The following is an 18,558-nucleotide window of genomic DNA, read 5'->3' as shown; positions in this document are numbered from 1 at the left end:
TCCAGGACACGAGTGAACTCTGCTTTCGGATGCATCACTTGGGGGACGGCGAGGGGGACCCTTCCAGAACAGGACATACAGATGGGCTGGTGGGAGAGGGGCTGCCCTCGTGGGCCCAAGAGTTTATTGTCAGGGTGAGGGCTGTGCTGGCCTGGGGATGCAGTCTACAGGTGAGGGCTGCCGGCCTCCGCCCAGCCCCAGGGAGGGCTGGTGTCCTTCCTGGCCAAGGCCAACAGGATGGGGGGCGCTCGCCTGAGGAGCCAGGGTTTTCTCTGAGTCTACGAGTCGTCAGTGACCAATGCTGGCAGGGTGACTTGGTCCTAAGACGGGGAGAGGACTATGGTGGCTGCTGGGCAGCAGGGGTGGCCAGCACCAGCTGGGCGGGTCGAGAGGGTCCCTGGCCCATTGCTCCCTGTGCTCCAGGGACAAGCTGAGTGCAGGGCACAGCAGCCTACCCGCCTGCCCCCCACCCGTGGTCCCCTACCGCATTGAAGAAGATGTTGTCAAAGCCCGGGGCCATGGCCGATGTCCCATCCCTGGAGGGGCAGCTCCTCTTCTCCCGCAGCCAGTGCCGCCCCGTGAGTCCAAGCAGCACCAGGGACGTGAGGACGAGGAGGGCACCACCACGGTCACTGCTGTGTCCCCTGTGGGCAGTGAGCCCTGGGACTTGAGCCCTCCCTGTGAGTCCCACCCCTGAGGCCAAGATCGACACCTGGGGACTCCGGTCCTTGCTTCCCCCCGAGGGTTCCTAGGGTTCACTGCTCTAGACAGGGGCGCTGTCTGCCAGCACAGGCTGCAGGCCAAGGCTGGGGACCTGGCTGGCAGATGTCACAGCTCCAGACTGGCCACCATGGGGTAGTGAAGTGACAGCAGCTAGCAAGCCCTCCAGGAAGAAGCTGGCACAGGGTCTGGCCTGACTTGCCCCCCCAGGGCCTGGCGACACCCTGGGAGCAGAGCATGCAGTTCAGGGCCCCGGGAAGGGGCTGGTGGGCACGGGAGGGAAAGGGTGGCGGAGGGCCTGGCCTCTCAGGCAGAGTCCCAGGCCCAGAGCAGGGCCGGCCAACTTGGGCAGGACTTACCCTGGCTGGGCGGGGGCGGCTGGCAACATTGCCCAGCCAGATACTCAACATCGTCCAGGGCAATGGGCCCCAGCGCCGGCTGGCCCCCCAGAGTGTCCTCAAACACGACCTGACCGAGAGAGAGGGGGCTCTGTGACTGGAGGAGGAAGACGGCCCCACCTGAGCCCCCAGGGGCCCCCTGGCGCTGAGTGGCCCGGCCTCACCTGGAACTCCTCAGCACTGGCCACCTCCACCTGGCCTTCCAGCCACTGCTGCCGCAGGTGCCCACCTGTGCCCCACACAGCCACCTGGCCCCGGGTGCTGTGCAGGAGCACCCTCAGCTCACCTTTGTCTGAGAGCAGGGGCCAGGGTGGGTCAGATCCCTGACCTACCTAGAGGCGGGGTGTCCCCAGGCCCCTACTGCCCCCACCACCCAGGTGCCGCCAGCCAGGCCAACTCACAGAAGTGCTCGGGGAAGCCCACGTGGTACCAGAAGCGCAGGCAGGAGGCCTCGGTGGCAGGCAAAGGCTGGCTGTGCAGCCCCCTGGGCCCAGCATGCTGGTTTCGAAGAGAGCAAAGTGTCCTGGGAACAAGATCGGGGGGTGCCCAACTGACTGCGTGGAGCTGGGCCCTGGCCCGGGGCATAGGAGCCTGGACAAGATGGGCTGGCGGGCCCCAGCTGGGTGGGGTGTGTGCCCCTGGGTGGGTGCAGCTCTGGGCCCACTTCCCGGCCCAGATCTACCTGAATCAGTGCCCAGGGTGTGGTCCACGGGGGGTTGAGGGTATCGGGAAGGTGCGTTTCCGCCGCTCCAGTCCCAGCTGTACCCACCCAGGCTGGGCCACGGCAGGTGGCTCCAGCCACACGGGTCAGTCTCAAAGTCACAGGAAGCTGCAAGGAACCCGGGTAGTGAGGGGCGCTGCCCCCGCCCCCCGCCGTGGGGCGGCACTGCTTTGGGGCAGTGCTGGCACGTCACAGCAGTTCCCAGCACCAGGCTGCAGGCCTCCCACCTGGCCACGGGCAGGGCTCGTCCTGCAGGAGCAGGTCGTCCAGAGCAGTGTAGGAGCGCTCCGCGCCGGCGGCCACGGCCTCAACCACTACTTGGGAGGGCACAGGGCAAGGCAGCCTCATGCCTGGCCGGGTCTGGACAGCCTGAGGGCTGGGTGAGGAGGAGCCTCATCCCGGCACTCACCCTCCAGGCCTGCTGGGCCTGCACACCCACACTGCCTAGGCGCCAGGCAGGCCCTCCGTTGTCACTGATGCTGAGCACCTGTCGCCTCTCAGCCTCCTCCACGTGGATCTGCAGGGTACCTGCCCCGCCAGACAGGCAGCCCGGGTGAGCAGCAGTGGGGGAACCATGCCCTCTCAGGCCCCCACAGCAGTGGGCTCCTGGGAGGCCTTGATGTGGGGGCTGGCATGAATGAGCAGCCCCTCCTCCTGGCAGCCCTCACCTGGGTTATGGAGGCTTAGGTGGTACCAAAAGGTCAGGCAGGCAGGTTGGGCCAGGGGCCTGTGCTTCTCTGAGGTCAGGGAGGCCACGTGGCCACGGGGCAGGGCCTGTGAGCTCGTGTCCACTATCATGTAGTGCCCTGGGTGTGGGTACCAGCCTCAGCCTGCCGCCCCACCCCAGCCTGGACCCTCCTCTCTGCCCCACCCTCTGCCCTGCCCAGGCAGGCACCCTGAGCTGTCTCCGTAGTGTGGTCAGTGCTAGGGCCCCAGGCAGCATGGCTGGTGGCGTCTGCCTGGCGAGTCCAGAGGCCCCCGGTGGAGAAACCGCAGTCCGAGTCCTCGAAGGAGCAGCGCTCAGGGGCCCAGCAGGGCCCAGGCCGCACAGCCACATCATCCAGCGCCATGGTGCCCTGGTGCCCGTCCCGGAGGCCCTTGAACAGCAGCTGGAGGTAGGGGGTGTCAGCACTGGGGCCTTGTGCTGACTCCCCGCCGCCCGGGAGCCAGACCTCACTTGGTACTGGGCACCGGAGGCCGTCTGGTGCTGGAGTGTGGCCCAGGCCTGGCGCCAGCGGTTGCCCTGGGTGCCTGACTGGGACCACAGTTGTGTGTCTGCCTTCCCGTCCTGCCTCATGACCAGGCGCAGTGTCCCTGCAGGGAGAAGGGTGTTTGGAGGGGAGCAGACCCCACTCCTGACAGCTCCCCGACCCATCCACAGCCCCTGAAGGGCACAGACATGCGTGGGACACTGCAAGCCTCCAAGCTGTGCCCTGCTCTGGGCCACTCACCAATCTGGGGCCCATGGAGGTGGTACCAGAAAGAGAAACACTCCTGAGGGGCTGCGGGTGTCTGGGGCTGGGTGAACAGGTGGGCCCCAGGGCCTCTGGCTAGAGGGTCTGTGGGGTCCAGGAGCACGAAGTGGCCCGTGGGGAGGGGGTCATGGAGGGGCACCCTGAGCCTGGAAGCCACCCCCACTCCTGGGCGCCGCCTCCCTAGCCTGGGCGCCCCCCTCTACCTTTGCCTGTGGTGTGGTCGTACCTGGGGCCCTGGCTCCCCACCCGGCACCAGTGGGCATCTGTGAGGTGGCCGGTGTGCCAGCCGCATGTGTCCCGCTCGAAGTTACAGGAGACCTCTGGGGGCGGGACAGTGGTGGCTCAGCATACCCGTCCCCCACCCTGCACCCCTGCAGCACCTCGAGGGCAGGGGAGACTTGATTTCTGGAGCAGGTCTCCGGAGGTCCCTTGAGGTGGTGTGGATGGCGGTCCTAGGATGGGGACTGGGTACAGGTGGTGGGGGAAGACCTGTGTCTTTCTTGGTGGCCACCATGGGGCTGCAGTCCTTCATGAGCATGTTGTCCACCCCAGCGCCCTGCTGACCAGGGCTGTCCAAGTCCACCAGGCCGACAAATTCCAGCTTCATGGGGGGGCATGAGGGAGGGGCTGTGGAATCAGGGCCGGCTCCACCAGCCCTCCCCTCCCGCCCCAGGCCGCCCCGCTCACTCGGAAAGGCTGTTGGCGTTTCCCCAGCAGGACCGTGCCCAACTCCCAGACGCCGCTGCTGCTGTCGCTCGGGGCCTCCCACACCAGCTCCCGGGTGCCACCCTGCACCACGAGCAGGGCCAGGAAGCCTGGCCAAGGGGTCAGTCACCGTGGGTGGGCTTACCCCGCCTCCACCCTCCTGCAGGGCGCACCATGGAGCTCTGGGCTTGGGGCTGGGCAGTGGGATAGCAGTACCTTGGGCGTGACTCTGGAAGTAGTAAGCCAGGTGGAGTTCACAGTGGGGGCCTGAGGGGCCCAGCGGGGGTGTGAGGACCTGGGCCTCTGAAGTCAGCTGCCCCCAGGCCCTCCGTAGGGACAGGAAGTGCCCTGGGGAAGGGCAGGGCCACTTAGGGCAGATTCCTTCCAGGGACCCCCCAGCTCAGAGACCCTCCCTAGTGGAAGAGTTAGAGCAGGGGACCCCCCCTGGGGGTACAGCTGACAAGTGGCAGGCCCCCGGTGGCCCAGGCGGGAGACTGGGGCCTCACCAGCAGCAGCCCCACCAGCATCCACGGCGGGGGTCCTGCTCTCCTGGGCTGGGAGACGACCCCACTGCAGCCGCCCCACGCTAGTGTCCTCCCAGCCCCCTGCCGTGAGGTGCTCGAAGTCAGTGGTGCCTGCAACAGAGGGGCCACTGAGCGGTCCTGGGGCCTGCCCCCAGCACTGGGGGTTCCGGCGGGAGGGAGGACCCCGCCCTGCCAGCTGCCCCTCACTGCAGTCCTGCTCATCCTCGCCCCCCTCACACTGCTGCTGGAAGTCACACAGCTGCTCCGGGGGGATGCACAGGTCACCGCAGGAGAGATGGCCCTGCTCACAGAAACTCTGGGGCTGCCAGCCAGTCAGCTGAGCACTGGGGGCCCAGAGCCCTGGAGGTGGGCGGGGCACGTCGGGGGGGCAGAACAGAACGGGGGTCAGGGGGTGGGGGGGCCTGTGCTTGCCTGGGGAGGGAGGGACTCAGCAGGCTCACCCAGGGCCGGCTTGCAGCTGTCAGACAGGATGAGGTCGTCCAGGCCCACAACAGCCCCGGGACCGGTCTGCCCAGCCAGGAGGATCTGAGAGCACATGGGGCTCAGGGGGTGCTTGGCACCCACCTACTGTCCCCGGGGTCTACTCCTTCACGCCCCGCCCGCTGCCCCACGCCTCCCCAGTTTTCACCCCCCAGCCCTGCAGAAGGGGCCGTCTGCAAGCTCTCTGTGGAGAGGGCCCTTGGTGCCGCTGCCTGTCCCCCCACTGCTGCCCTGGCAGCCTCACCTGGAAGGGGTGCCTGCTCTGGATGTCCATGCGGTCTCGAAGCCAGGTGGCACCCAGCTCCCCATGGCACCTGCGCAGCAGGACAGGGGCACGGGGAGCACCAGGGCTCTGAGCCTGCAGGTACAGCTGGAGGAGGCTGGCCTCAGACCCGTGCAGGTAGTGGTAGAAGATGAGCTGGGAAGGGACGGAGGGAGGTCAGGGGAGGCACCTGGGTCCCAGCGGCCAGGACGGGAAGTCCTGTGTCCCCCACCGGCCTGCCTCACCGAGCAGCTGCAGGGACCTGAGGCTTGGAACTCGGGGCTGTAGAGGACAGCAAAGGTGCCAGGCTCAGCCGCAGAGACCAGAAAATAGCCTGGGGAGAGAGCAGGTGTGGGCAAGGGGTGGGTGGGGGGTGGCGCTGTGACCAGGTGTGGGCTAGAGCTGCCGCCAGTGGCCGCCAGTGGGCCGCACCCTGTGCGCTGTTCCGGCTGTGGTCTCGGTGCGGCCAGGCGGGGCACTTGGGCACGGGCACTGCGGTTCTGGGTCCAGCCCTCCAAGTAGTTCCACAGGCCCAGCCCCGTCTCAAAGTCAGTGGACATGTGGTGGCCTAGGGCAGGAAGCAGGCTCAGGCCACTGCGCAGGGCCTCCTCCCTGGCCCTGGCCTCCCGGGATGTGGAGGGCCTCAGGCTCTATCTCTGGACAGAACCCACCCACCCCCAGAAGGACCAAGCCAAGGTGCAGCCCCCTCCCATGCTCTCTGAGAACCCTGGCTCATTGCATGTGGGCGTGTCCTCATCCGAACTGTCCCCACAGTCGTCCTCGCAGTCACACAGCTGGTGGGGCTCCACGCAGGCCTTGTTCCCGCAGTGGTGATGCCCCTGGGGGCAGTGTGCCTGGGGCGCTGTGTGGGGGAGGGGTAGCCCATCGCCCTGGCTAGAGACCTGGGGAGGGGGTGGCTGGGGGCAGGGCTCAAGACCTTCTGAACAGGGAGTGAGCAGGTGAGGGGCTCTGCCACCCCGCTGCCCCCCAGCTGTGGGCCCTCAGCAAGGGTCTTACAACGCAACCCACAGCCCTGGAAGGCCAGGTCGTCCAAGGCCACAGCGCCCCTGTGGGTGGCGTTTCGGGTGGCAGAGAAGGTCACCTGAAGAGAGCAGGGTCCTTAGGACCTAAGCCAGGGCTCAGACCCAGCCCTCAGCCCTCCGTCCAGAGCACCCTCCAGCTCACCTGGAAGCCACCCCGGATGCGGCCAAGGGCCACCACTAGGTCCTGCCAGCCTGGACCCCAGGGTCCTGAGCTCTGCCACAGGGCCAGCGCCTCCGTGCTGTGGGTCAGCTCCAGCCGCAGCTCAGCCACATCTGCAGTGGGGGGTCACGGGGCAGCTGAGCCCCTCCAGGCCTCCCCCTGCCTGCTGGCTGTGCCCTGCCCCCCAAACTCTGTCCCTTCTCTGGGGCACACTCCAGTTCTCTGCAGCAGCCAGCCTTCTCTTCCTGTTTCTCCCTACGTGTACGAGGCACACTACCCCCGTGGGGGGCTGCAGGGTCATGGGCGCACACCTCCAGAGGCTGCGTGGTACCAGAGCCTCAGCTCACAGGCAGGGGCAGCCTCGCGTAGGACAGGGGAGCGCAGGGCGGCGACAGATGCCTCTTTCCCACGATGGGTGCCAACGGCCATGTACCAGCCTGGACAGGCAGCAAGGTCAGGAGATGGGGCAGGAATCAAAGCAGGGAGGGGCAGCATGGGAACCAGAGAAGGGGGGTGGTCAAGCCTCACCCAGGTCAGTGCCCAGAGTGTGGTCCGAGTGTGGCCCAGGGCCCCCCTGCACGGCCCCCGCCCGGTCCCGGAGCCAGCTGTAGCCCGAGGTGCTGATATCTCGCCAGCCACAGGAGTCTCGCTCAAAGTCGCAGGTGAAGGGGGTGCTCCGGGTGGGCGAGGCCCCATTGTGACCTGGGACAGCGCTCAGTCAGGGGAGCTGCCTTGTGGGCCGGGCCCCCCTCTCCCCCCCAACCCCCACGCTGGCTCACTGCACTGGGTCTCATCGGAGCAGGCCCTGCAGTCACACACGAAGTCACACACAGTGTGGCCAGTGGTCCCGCAGCTGCTGGGGGCCCAGGCCCAGACCAGAGGCCCTGCTGCCAGCAGAAAGATGGCCAAGTGGTCTCAGGCAGGGGGATTCCCCACTTCCTGGTATGCCTGGGAGGTTCCAGGTCCCAGAACCCTCAGGTGTGAGAGTCCAGGCTGCTGGTGTCCCACTTTGGGTTTTAGAGTGGGGTCAGGAAGGGAGGGGCTGGGCCGGGGGCTGGGGCGCCCTGCCCTGTGCAGGCCGAGCAGAGTGTATCTGGCCCCAGAAAGGCTGGCTGGCAGTCAGTGCGGGGGGATGTGGGCATGCCTGGGACCAGTGCTCCCCATGTGGGACACCCCCTGGGGGAGAAGCAGGAGCCCTGCAGGCAGGGTGCCCCCGAGGGGATTTATCAGTGGATGACCCAGACCCTCCGGGCTCCATCCAGTCCCAGAGCATGGCTATGCCTCCACACATCAGGCCTGGGCAAGCAGGAGCCTTGCCTTTCCCTAGGAGGCAACCCCCGAAGCAGGTTGCACGGGGCCTAGTACCCAAGTCCCCAGCCAGCTCTGCTTCGGGAGCCGGACCCGACTACTCACCCAGGAGCAGGACCAGGGCAGGCAGGATCTGGCTGGGCAGAGCCATGGACAGGCCACAGAAGTGAGGCTGGGGGCTGTGTGCACCCTGGGCAGCCTGGTGGGGACTTTGCCCGGTTCCCAGCCCTCACCTGTACACACCGACTCTGCTCTAACTGGAGAGGGGGCCCCTCAGCTGGCCCCACCCTGGTTGCTGAGGATGCACATCTGGTTGTAAAAGTGTCCAGGAGAGGGGCCCATGGCCCAGGTCAGCTCCCACCGGTGCAGCACCTGCAGCCCTGCTGCTGCAGGCCCCGCTGGGGGCAGCTCCAGGCAGCACCAGCTGTGGCCGCCTCTCCCAGGACTCTGTCCCCACCATGGCTGTGAGGTCAGCCCAGCCTGGCTCAGGCTGCCAGCAGAAGCCCGGCATGTGCAAACCTGTGGAGGGGGGCTAGCAGCCAGGGACCTCGGCCACCTCCATCTCTGTCACTCAGTCTGTGGTTGCCGTTCACTTGCTCACTCATCAAAAACCATTTCTTCACAGGCAGCTGTCCTGAGCAGCATGGCCGGGTGCCCAGGGGCCCCAGTTCTCACAGCACAGACCACAGACCCCCCCACTCCCACCCCCATGCAGGGTTGAGAGCCAGGCTCTGCCGGCCATTGATGCTGTGACCTGGGAGCCCGGTTCACCTGAGCGTTCCTCATTGGTAAATATGGCATCAATGACACTGGCACCGGGGCCGCCGTGAGCTTCCCAAAGGCACACCCGTGCTCACAGTGAGCCACAGGGACAGCTGTGCCTCCATGTGCCTGGCTCTATCCTCCCTGTGCCTGGTCACCCCCCACAGCCCTGTACTTGGCTCCCAGCTCCATGTTGGAAGGAGGCTCTGCCTGTTCTCCTGGGCTGTGGGACCTGGTCGTAGAAAAAAGGGGTCACAGGCCACTCTCAGGGTGTGACCTCAGCTGGCAGAGCACATGGGCACACTGGAATAAGCCTCCAGGGTGGTGGTCACTGGCGCCCTCCCTGCATTGCACCTTGGGGTGGGCACCCCCGCCCCAGGCACCGAGGAACCAGGCACTAACTCCTTGGGTAAGAGTGAGGTGGGCCTCCTCCCAGATGTCCTTGGGGATAGCAGCCAGGAGGAAAGGCAATTAGGCCATAAATGGGGACAGCAACTAGCGATGGGGGGCCTCTTATCAGACCTCAAAGGGCTGACTGTGCACTGTTACTCCCTGGGGCAACCAGAGGTAGAGCTGAATGAGGGGCAGCCTGGAGGGGACCTGCTGCCCCTAGGGCTGCCTCTGTCTCTCCGCTACCTACCTGCTCTACTCAGGGGTCTGGAGGGATGACCCAGGAGCAGAGAAGCCAAGACACACAGCACCCAGGGACCAGATGTGGTGGCAATACTTTAATTCCATTGGGCGAGGTAAACCTGGGCCCTAAGCCAGGCTGGTGTCTGTCCCCAAGGCCTGGGCAGGGTGGCAGCTCGAGGGGACGGGCAGGGGTGTGGCCCCGCCCCTCTGGAGGGGGCTTCAAGGGCAGAGTCCTGAATGGGCGGCTGGAGTCAGCAGGCCTCAGGGGCCCTCAGTAGCCGTCGTCAGCCCAGGTGACCTCGTAGTCAGGGTACCTGGCCTTGATCTTCTCGGTGGAGACAGAGTGCTGGGCACGACCAAATCCCTGAAGAGAAACAGCGTCTCTTACAGCCTGCGTGCTAGCGCTTGGTGGCCAGTTGGCTGTGATGCTCCGGAGCCAGATCGAGGCAAAGTCCCAGGGCAGAGCCAAGTGCCAACATCCCCCAACCACCCTAGGTGGCCACCAAGGTGAACAGACCTCGTAATGGGGCCCTTTAGCCCACAGCCTGCACTACTCCAGGTGTTGAAAGAAAGCCCCTGTGTTTCCCCCACTGGTAGTTTGGTAAAGGAAGAGGGTGGGGCCTCTGAGTTTTACCCCAATACTGACAACTCAAAGGGCTGAGGGACAGTGGCAGCCCAATCAGGCTCTTGGGGCAGGGGCAGGACTCAGCCCGCTCTAGCTGAGGGGCAGGTGGTGGTCTCCCTCCCACCCTGTGCACGTGGGAAACGGGGAGGCTGCGGGCCAGGAGTGAGTTCCGCAGCTGAGACAGCAGCAAGAGCAGGCAGGGGATTGGAGAGCGGCCTCACCATGGAGTAGCCGTACACGTGGATCTTCTTGTCCTGGCTCTGGTGGGAAATGCGCCCGCCTCCCAGGCACTCGCAGTCATAGCCCTTCTTCTGCATCTCGCCAGATACCTTATCGTAGATGTCGGCTGGGACGGGGAAGAGAGCGCAGCACTCAGCTCTGGCTGCCCTTGGGCCGGGGACCTGAAGCCCCAGGTCTGAACAGCTGATACCCAGGAAAGGAGACCCTCCAGGCTGGGGAGGGGAAGGGAAGGTACGCCTGAGCAGGGGCGTGGGACTAGGAGAGAAGGGTCGGATCACCGTAGCCCCCGGGTTCCTAGCACCCCAGACGCCGCGCGAGAGACCCTCCCACGACGCCCCTCAGCCCCGCCCTCAGACGCAGCGGCACCACCCCTGGTCCTCAGCTCCGCCCTCACCGTGGTACTCGGCCCACTTGTAACCGCGCACGATGTCCTTGCTCTCCCCGGCCGGGGACTCGGAGGGCGCTGCCGCGCGGACTCGAATCAGCACGTACTTGAAGACGCCTTCCGGGTCGATGTCCACATCGGGAATCTGGGCGAGGCCCGCCGCCGCCATTTTCTCCGGAGCGCGCCCACCCCTGCAGCCCTGTCCTTCCCCCACGCCAGCCAGGGCTGCGTCGAGTGCGCGAGAGGCGGGCCCTGGGAGCCCGCGGCCAATCCCGCGGAGGCATGCAGCCCTGGCCCTCAGCCTCAGCCAATCGTGCGGCCACCCTCAGCACCGACTGGCCAATCGCAGTCCAGTTCCTTGCAGCCGTTTGGACCTCGGGACTCCCACTTAAAGGGGAAGGTGAAATCGGGAGTGGGTAGTGGTTAAAACCAGGTCCCTTTGAAGGCGATTAGGCGACCCATGACGCTGGAGGGATGCGCGCCGGTTCTGACAGCCGCCCCCACCGTGACCAAAGCCCTCCCCGCCCCACCTGCCCCGCCGTGCCCGTAGGCCGCCCTCCCCCATCCCACCCAAGCCCGGCACAATGAGGCAGCAGTGGTTACATTCGAGTTTTACTTAGTTCGAAAATCGCTCGCCCTCTGGAAACAACCCGCTCCAGGGTCCTTCCAGACTGTACGGCCGGAAGACCGGCCGCAGGCGGAGGCCCGAGAGCGGGTGGTGCGGCGGGCAGATTTGGGAAGGCGCGAAGGCGAATAGGACAAGCGGGGCGCGTGGCCGGTGCAAAGGCGCCGAGCCGAGGCGGACGCGCAGGCGTGTGGGGGCGGGAGTCATGGGGACTTAAGGTCGGGGGAGACCCCGGAACGGAGGCGTTCAAAATTTAATTCAATTGATGCTCCCTCTCGGTCCCAATAGGTTGCTGAGAGCTCCAGAAGGGCCCTTGTGGGTGCTCGGCCTCAACCTCTCTCCCGGCCACTCGTTCTCCGTGGAGCCCGGGCCTGGGCCAGGATGAACTGGAGGTCGGGCTACGGGCCACTCGAACTTACGCTCCCGCGGCCCGGAGCCCGGAACTTAGCTTCACATTCCCAACTGGCAACACAAGGAACTAACGCACAGAACGAGCGCGCGGGCGTCGGGGGGCGTTTGTGCAACGTCCCCGCCCCTCGGTCTGCACTGACCAATTAGCTTGAGATTTCACTCGCTCCCACCCACGCTCCCCCCCCCCCCCCATTCCTACCAGGGAAAGTGGTCCTCTGGTCTCCCTACGCCAACGCGTAGGCGCCACTCCTGAAGACTACCCCAGCCCCGGGCTCCAGTGCCCTCGGTTTCCGGCCCCTCTGTGAGGTTAGATCCTGCACTGTTGTTTGTGAACCTGGCCCTGGCACCTGCCCTGGGCCACCCTGTCGGGTGTGGGCAGGCAGCCCGACTCATGCCCAGCCAGGTCTCCGCTCTGGGCCGGCGCCTGACCAGCGCCCCACGCTGCCCTCTGCCCTGGTCCTCCTCCCCTCTGGCTGAGTGTCTTGCGCCTTGGCCGAAGACTTCCGAGTCCTCCTCCACTGCCGCTCGCCCCAGCCCCTCCTGCAGGGCCCAGGATAGCCTATGGTGAGGGGAGGCTGGCGGGGACCCCCGAAAAACGTGAGGGCTCAGGGGCCGGCTTGTGACCGCTCCAGCCGGGGCTAGGACTAGTGGAAACGTACCGCGCACCACCAGGGCAGGACGTGCTCGGGACACGGACACACGGAGGCCGACCAGGATGTCCTCCAGAGAGGAAAGGCCTTTGAACTGGACACAACCCAGACCACAGGAGGCTGGTGGGGGGCGTGTTAAGTGGGATGGGACTAAGCTTTGGTCAACTCGAGCTCCTGGTCCAGGGCGAGCCGGGCTTGGGGAGGTTCCAAGGAGGACCTGCGGAGGAGAGGGGACGAACGGACGGACCGGATCTGCGCGGTGGGGTCTGCAATAGTGACGCTCCGCTGAAGGCAGGGCCGGGCGGTCCTCAGCCCCACCCCGCCTCCCAGCGGGGAGCACCAAGTGGCCAAGGACCGGCCTCTGGGGAGGCTCGGGGGGAGAGCTGGGGCAGAGGGAACCGGGCTGGGCTGGTGGCAGGGGAGTCGCAGTCGGATAGGAGGGCAAGGCAGCGCCTGTGGAGAACACAGTGGAATGGGGCCTGGGCGGAGCTGAGGGCGAGGAGGGCGGGGACTGGGAAAGTTTGAGGCGGGGCTTTGGCGAGGCAGGGGCGGGGTCTACATAGACGATGCAGGTCCTGAGTGGGCTGGGCGGGGCTCAGGGCGTCCCTGGGTGGGTGGGGCCTGAGTACCTTGGGCGGGGCTAGAGGGCGGCCTTGGGTGAACTGGGCCGGGCCCTAGATGGATTGGGTGGGGACTTGGCGCGACCCCGCGTCTCACATGATGTCATCCAACAGGTTGGCGCTGGCCACCCAGTCCAATGCGCGAGGCTCGGAGGCGGCCATGATCATGCACATGAAGGGGCGGCCAGTGCGCCGGTCCGTGGGGTAGATGGTGGTGGGCGTGAAGCGCCGGTTGGCCTCGACGAACTCACAGAGCTGCTCATAGACGTGCGGGAACTCGTGGCGCAGGAAGACACCGCGCAGTCTCAGCTCACGCTGGATATGGATGAAGGCCACCTCGCGCGCGCGCCGGCCTGCCTCACCGTCCTGGTCCAGGCCCGCTGTGCCCGGTGGCGGCGTCAGGATCAGGGTCTCCATATCAGGCTCGCGACCTCGCGCCGGGGGAGGCCGCGCAGGGCTGCCGGCCGCCAGCGCCACCTTGGCAAACTTGCGCACTGTGGGCCCAGGGCTGCGCGGCGCGGGCCGGGTGGGAGCGCCGGGGGGTGTGACGCCGGGGCCTATGGCCACCGACACGCTGAGCAGGAAGCACTCGGCCGGCTCGTAGAGACGCCCTGCAGCGGCCAACTCACGCGCGTAGCTGCCCAGGGGTGCCGCGTGCGTAGCCAGCTCGCGCAGGGACAGGTAGGTAGGTGACAGCAGCAGCCCCTCGAGGCCGAAGCGCAGGAAGTTTTCGGCGGAGCCAGGACTCGGGAAGCCCAGGAAGAGCACGCCGCGGCCGCGCGACAAGAAACCGACACGTGCAATGCGCGAGAAGGCGCGGTGCACTGGACCGCTGTCGCGGCAGAACTGTAGCACGTGGCGGCACACGCTGCCCACGCGGCCGTACACGCAGCGCGCCTTGTGCGCGTCCCAGTCCTCGCGGCGGCACAGGCGCGAGCAGTAGTAGGTGTAGCAGCTGTGGCAGGACTTGAAGTAGAGGCAGGCGTTGAACATGGTCTCGGTGCGCCGGCAGCGCGCGTTGGAGCAAGTCATCAGGTCGTCTTCGTCTGCGCTCGGGTCCGGGGACGCGTCAGCCGCCTGCCCCGTGCCCGCAGGCTCCTCGGCGCTGCCGGCCGATGCCGGTGGTGAGCGCGGCGCCAGCGCGGGGGCCTCGGGGCCCGTGGGCCGCGAGTCCAGCAGGCGGCGAAGCTGGCGGCCCAGGCCGTTGGCCGCAGGCTCGGGTCCTTGACTGGCCGGGGACCGTGAGTCGATCACCAGGTCAGTGATGAGCTCGTCCAGCTGCTCGAGGCTGCGCTGGCGGCCAGGAGTGGGGCCGTGGGGGGCAGCAGGTGCGGGAGGCCGAGGGCGGCCCCGGGGCAGCTCCCAGCCCCTGGCGGTCGGGCCCTCGGAGGCACGCAGATCGTTGTCGGTGATGGTGATCTCGGGGGTGACGTACCAGTTGCGGCCCAGGCCCTCCCCCGACCGGCCCTTGTCAGACAACGAGGTCTCGGACAGCGACAGCGCTGCGTAGCGTCTGGGCGAGGTGGACAGGTTCACGACAACTGGCGGGCGCCGGCCTTCAGGGTATGTGCCCAGTGGCTCCCGTGACTCCACTCTTCCCAGCAGGTTTTCATAGCTGCGGCCGCGGCCCAGGGGGTCCTCACGGCGTGGCGCAGGCGCCAGGATGTTGTCCCAGGAACGTGAGTAGTGGCGACTGTCGGTGGCCAGCCGGGGTGGGCTGGTGCCAGTGCCACCATGCCATGAAGCAAGCAACGGGCCATGGTCTGGAGGAGGCGCCACTTGCAAAGTTCCATAAGGCCTCAGGCCCCAGTCGCCCCAGGCCAGGCTGCTACGGGGGTGTGGGTAAGTTCTCGCCAGGGCTTCTCGGTCTCGGTACCGCCCAAAGTCCTCTGTGTAAAAGGGTCGGATGGTGGGGTGGGCCTGGGGCTCCTCCGGGGAATAGTGGGGTCCCCAGGGTGGGCCATAGGCTCGGGGGCCCTCTCCATAGTAGGAACGGGAGGGCGGTTGGTGGACCGGAAATGTGCGCATGTCCCCTGCATAGTAGATGCCCCCACGCCGTGGACTGGGTCCCCGGGGCTCCTCGGGCTGCAAGGGCCTGGGGAAATAGCTGTCGAAGGCAGGGCCTGGGCTGGCTGTAAAGCCGCCCGGGGGTCCCTCAGCCTCCTCCGTGTAGAAGAATTGGGTGGGGCCTGGTGGGGTGGTGAAGGGCAAACTTCGGCGCTCCACGTAGTCCCGGGGCCCCTGTAGGGGCCCGTCGCAGTACAGTGCGCGGGTATCCGCACAGTACGAGTCACTGGGGGTGGGAGTGCGCGACAGCCCCACATGGCGAGGCCCGGGCACCGTGAGACCGTGAAGTAGTGGAGCGGCACGGACCCAGGGCGAGGTTTCCATGGGCCCGCAGGGCCGCGAGCCCCGGGCGGCGTGCTGCAGCACCGCGTCGTCTGGCTTGATGTCCAGGCGACAGCGGACATGCGGAGCAGGCCCGGCAGGCGGTTCAGGCGGTGCGCAGCGGCCGGCGGTGGCGCACAGGGGAGCGATGCGGCCTGGCCCGCCGCGCTGTGGCTGCAGCTTGATGGGGTGCAGCTCATTGGCGAGCGCGCGCAGCGCGGGGTATGCGGGCTCCCGGCGTGGGGATCCCTCCGCCCGCGCCGACCTTTGGACCTCCCGGCCTCGGCGCGGCAGCACTGGAGGCGAGGCGGGAGCCAGACCCGGGGGCGCGCGGGGCGCGCTCTTGGAGCGGGCGCGGCGCCGCGGTTCGCTGTCACGGGGCCGGGTGCGCGGCGCAGGGGGCTCCGGGGGCGGTGGCTCAGGGAAGGTATCCATGGCTGCCCCGTCCAGCGCCTCCAGGAAGTCGAAGCTGCGGCAGTGGCGCTTGTTGAAAGGCGCGGGAGCAGCAGGCCGGGCCATGGAGCGCTCACATGGCGGGCGCCTGGACGCGGGCCCCGGAGTCGCCACCTTGATGTCCTGATACACGGTCGACACCAACAAGTCTGGCGGGTCCGTGCGGGTCATCTTAAAAGAGGCCCCCAGGCTGGCGGCTGCAGCTCACTCGGCCTTGTGGGGCTTTCGCCCTGGAGGAAGACACAGGTCAGCGTGGCCTCTCCGAAGCCCAGACCCAGGCCCGACTCCCCCCTGCGCTGGCCCCACTTACCTGGGGCGTAGTGGGCGGAGTAGCCCTGGCTTGGGGCCTTGGATGAGGCCGCAGGCACTTGCTCCATGACGGCGTCGGAAGCCCCTGCAGGAGGAACCCAGCTGTCCAGTCACTCGGGTCCCCCAACCCATCTTTGTGGGCCACCTTCTGCTGGGACGAAACTGGGATGGGTTGGCTAGAAAGGCGATGCCCGTGGAGGCAGGCTTAGTCAGACCCCCTTTCCTGGTACGGGACTGGGTGGGAAGAGGAGGGGTGTGGGCCCAGGGTTGCCCCCTGGTGCCCGCGGCTGGAATGACCGTGAACTCATTTGCGAACTTAAGTACAGACCTCTTTATGGCAGCCGACTCCATCACCCATTGGTGACAAAAGCGCCCCTGAGCACCCAGTGCAGAGTGCGCCCTCCACGGGCTCTGGCCTTAGCCATCTCTGCAGTCACTGAGTCTCACACCTCACCTGCTGACGGGGCTGCGCTTAGAGCCCCTCCCCCGGCACAGCAGGGCCACTGCACTGGCGACAGCTGGATGCTCCAAGCCCCAGTTTTGAGGCCCCAGTGGGCCCTGAGGCGGCCCCGTCAGGTCCAGGCATGGCCTTTAGGCTGACAAATTGGCCCGTTCCACCCATGACACTTGGTATGGCCCCAGCCAGAATGATGTCCCCAAAGAGCATATCCCCCTCTCCTTTGCAGAAACCTCTGACTCCAGCTGTCTTGGGGTGATTGAAACCCACCAAGCTCACTGGGGTTTCATGACAAGGCTGGGAGAGTGGCCCCCAGCTTTGCAGCCTGTGCGCCGTGTGTACCCCTTGGGGCTGCAAGACACCGTGGGAGCCAGGGTTCCTGGCTGCCCCTCTTCCCCTGAGTAGGGCACCTGGCCAGGAGGCCGGCTGCCTGTGGGGGAGGCGGGGTGGTGGGTGGGTTGAGCTCCACCCCCTTTCTCAGGAGAGGGCCCCCCCACAGTATCTCAGGAAGTTTCCATGGAAACCCGAGGTTCCACGCCTCCGCGACGCGGCTGGGTTGGGGTCCACCCTTCTGTACTAGGCTCACATTCAGACTTGGGCCACCAGCCCCTCTGTGGCGCCAGGGCCCGACAGGCTGGGGGTGGGGTGGGGAGCTAGGATGGCGCTGAGAGGGCCGCAGCCCCTCACACAGCCTGAGGAGTGCGACCCAGGGCAAGCTGGGGAAAGGGGTGCTGGGCCTTCTCCTGTCAGGACCTCTGGCCGCTAGACCCTGTGTTCCAGGTGTGCAAGGGGCTCCCAGCCAGCAGGGTGGTTCTTTTGGGTCAGGGTCACCAAGGTCCAGCGCCTGTCCCCATCCAAGCCTGCTGTTCACCCAACTCTGTCCCTGGTTGGTAGGACCCCCCCCCACCCCCCCCCCCGTCCCCGTTGCTCAAAGCCAGGCCGGAATCGGGGCCGTAGGACTGGGTGAGGCTCCACCCCACGGAGGTGACAGCCCGGCCTTGCCGCTGCTACGGTGAGAACGACACCCACTCCATGGGGCAGGGTGGTCGCCCCGCTTGGGTCCTGGGCCTAATGAGCTTCGGGGCAGGCCCTCCCATGGCAGAGCCTGGCCCCCAGTCCCCAGTCCCCGGCGCCCTCGCCAGGATGGCCGGGGGTGGGACCCGATCCTTGCTGGTGCCCCACCAGAGGCAGCGCATGGGACAGCAGCTTCCGACCCCTTACCTGATCGCTGCTCCCCCGCTGAGCCTGATGCGCTGCGCAGGCCCAAGCCCGCCCACCGGCCCCCGCGCCCCAACGTCCCCGCCGCATCCGCGCCGCGTCCCCGGCACCGGCAGAAGCTTCGAGGCAGCGGAGCAGAGGCCGGGCGTCCGCTCAGTGCTGCCCCAGGTGGCAGCTTGCGGAGCTGCACTTAAAGGGGCCGCGCCTTGGGCCTGGGACCCACGTGGCCCGCTGGCTACCCACTGGTGCTGGGCTTGGAGCTGCAGGAGGTGCCCCTGTTGGGCACCCATAAGGTGCAAGCCCGAGGTCTAACCAAGGGACCTTCCGGTTCTGCTGGCTCTCACTGGGCAGCTGGCGGCCTGGCGGGGCGTGGGAGCCGGGCTCTGGAGGAGCCCCCCCCCTCCCCGCCCTGGCCAGGGTTGTGGACATCTCCCGGAATTCACACTGGGGCTGAGCCCAGGCACGAGCAGATGGGCTGCCCTCCGCCCGCCCTGCTGGCTCTGTGCGGCGGTACTGAGGCGCCAAGCTCTCTGCAGGCACCTGGGGCCATATGGTCCCCAAGCCAGACACCAGGACCTGAAGTCTTTCCCAGAGATGCTCAGCTGTCGGTCCCCTGCCCCACCCCGCATCCGGTGTCAGGCAGGCGGGGCTCCAAGCCCTGGGCAGGTGGCACCCTCCAGCCATGCCAGCCCCTCCCTAGCAAAAGTGTGCAACCAGGGAACATTCTAGCTGGGCAGTGGAGTGGATGACACACACCCTTGGCTCCAAAGGGTGGGACCTGTCCCATCCTGGGTCTGTGAGATGGGGGCCCTGGGCAGGTTCACAATGTACCAGCCTCCTCACGTTCATGGGCTCCACATGGATGATGAACCTCACAGGCTGTGGCCTAAGAGGAGCCCCTAACTATCAGCTGGGTGCCTGCCCAGTGACTGCTGGCCCACAGCCCCTCATTCCAAACCCTGGTT

The 18,558-nt window shown here is 66.9% G+C and overlaps 3 protein-coding genes across 5 annotated transcripts; all 3 read right to left on the bottom strand.

The window, feature by feature from the left end:
- Nucleotides 1–65: 65 nt before the first annotated feature.
- Nucleotides 66–7,968, bottom strand: MAMDC4 (MAM domain containing 4). The gene is given in 30 exon segments (XM_053915291.1): nt 66–320; nt 485–635; nt 995–1,018; nt 1,076–1,188; nt 1,283–1,410; nt 1,520–1,597; nt 1,600–1,641; nt 1,801–1,947; nt 2,067–2,153; nt 2,245–2,367; nt 2,508–2,645; nt 2,735–2,948; nt 3,017–3,153; nt 3,291–3,427; nt 3,520–3,634; nt 4,236–4,367; nt 4,526–4,654; nt 4,751–4,865; nt 4,934–5,089; nt 5,289–5,462; nt 5,552–5,640; nt 5,739–5,791; nt 5,793–5,891; nt 6,033–6,168; nt 6,324–6,408; nt 6,492–6,622; nt 6,821–6,946; nt 7,038–7,211; nt 7,289–7,396; nt 7,923–7,968. Coding segments are annotated over 30 exon segments (3,429 nt in total). The 3' UTR covers nt 66–278.
- Nucleotides 7,969–9,287: 1,319 nt separating this feature from the next.
- PHPT1 (phosphohistidine phosphatase 1) lies at nt 9,288–10,639 on the bottom strand. The gene is made up of 3 exons (XM_024562557.3): nt 10,472–10,639; nt 10,059–10,183; nt 9,288–9,576 (listed from the first exon to the last, which is right to left on the bottom strand). Exons 1-3 carry the CDS (start codon nt 10,629–10,631, stop codon nt 9,484–9,486), a joined length of 378 nt encoding a protein of 125 aa, XP_024418325.2. The 5' UTR covers nt 10,632–10,639; the 3' UTR covers nt 9,288–9,483.
- Nucleotides 10,640–10,741: 102 nt separating this feature from the next.
- On the bottom strand, nt 10,742–17,716 carry AJM1 (apical junction component 1 homolog). 3 transcript variants are annotated; one of them, XM_053918864.1, is made up of 4 exons: nt 17,597–17,716; nt 15,920–16,003; nt 12,158–15,839; nt 11,941–12,038 (listed from the first exon to the last, which is right to left on the bottom strand). In XM_053918864.1, exon 3 carries the CDS (start codon nt 15,778–15,780, stop codon nt 12,862–12,864), a length of 2,919 nt encoding a protein of 972 aa, XP_053774839.1. In that variant the 5' UTR covers nt 15,781–15,839; nt 15,920–16,003; nt 17,597–17,716; the 3' UTR covers nt 11,941–12,038; nt 12,158–12,861. The 3 variants fall into 3 exon arrangements, with proteins under 3 accessions (XP_053774844.1, XP_053774839.1, XP_053774841.1); XM_053918866.1 differs by lacking the exon at nt 17,597–17,716 and having other exon boundaries at nt 12,158–12,365; nt 12,778–15,839; nt 15,920–16,563; XM_053918869.1 differs by lacking the exons at nt 11,941–12,038; nt 17,597–17,716 and adding an exon at nt 10,742–10,849 and having other exon boundaries at nt 15,920–16,563.
- Nucleotides 17,717–18,558: the final 842 nt, after the last annotated feature.

Source organism: Desmodus rotundus, chromosome 1 (assembly GCF_022682495.2).
Source record: "Desmodus rotundus isolate HL8 chromosome 1, HLdesRot8A.1, whole genome shotgun sequence".
Taxonomy (NCBI): Eukaryota; Metazoa; Chordata; class Mammalia; order Chiroptera; family Phyllostomidae; genus Desmodus; species Desmodus rotundus.
This window is presented reverse-complemented; position numbering and strand designations above follow the sequence as displayed.

Bases quoted from the DNA above. Each gene is read 5' to 3' on its own strand.
- PHPT1 (XM_024562557.3), bottom strand. From the start codon at position 10,631: ATGGCGGCGGCGGGCCTCGCCCAGATTCCCGATGTGGACATCGACCCG. The intron at 10,184-10,471 runs GTGAGGGCGGAG...TCCCCGTCCCAG, and splicing joins CAAGTGGGCCGAGTACCACG to CCGACATCTACGATAAGGTA. The intron at 9,577-10,058 runs GTGAGGCCGCTC...GTTTCTCTTCAG, and splicing joins ACGTGTACGGCTACTCCATG to GGATTTGGTCGTGCCCAGCA.
- AJM1 (XM_053918864.1), bottom strand. From the start codon at position 15,780: ATGACCCGCACGGACCCGCCAGACTTGTTGGTGTCGACCGTGTATCAG.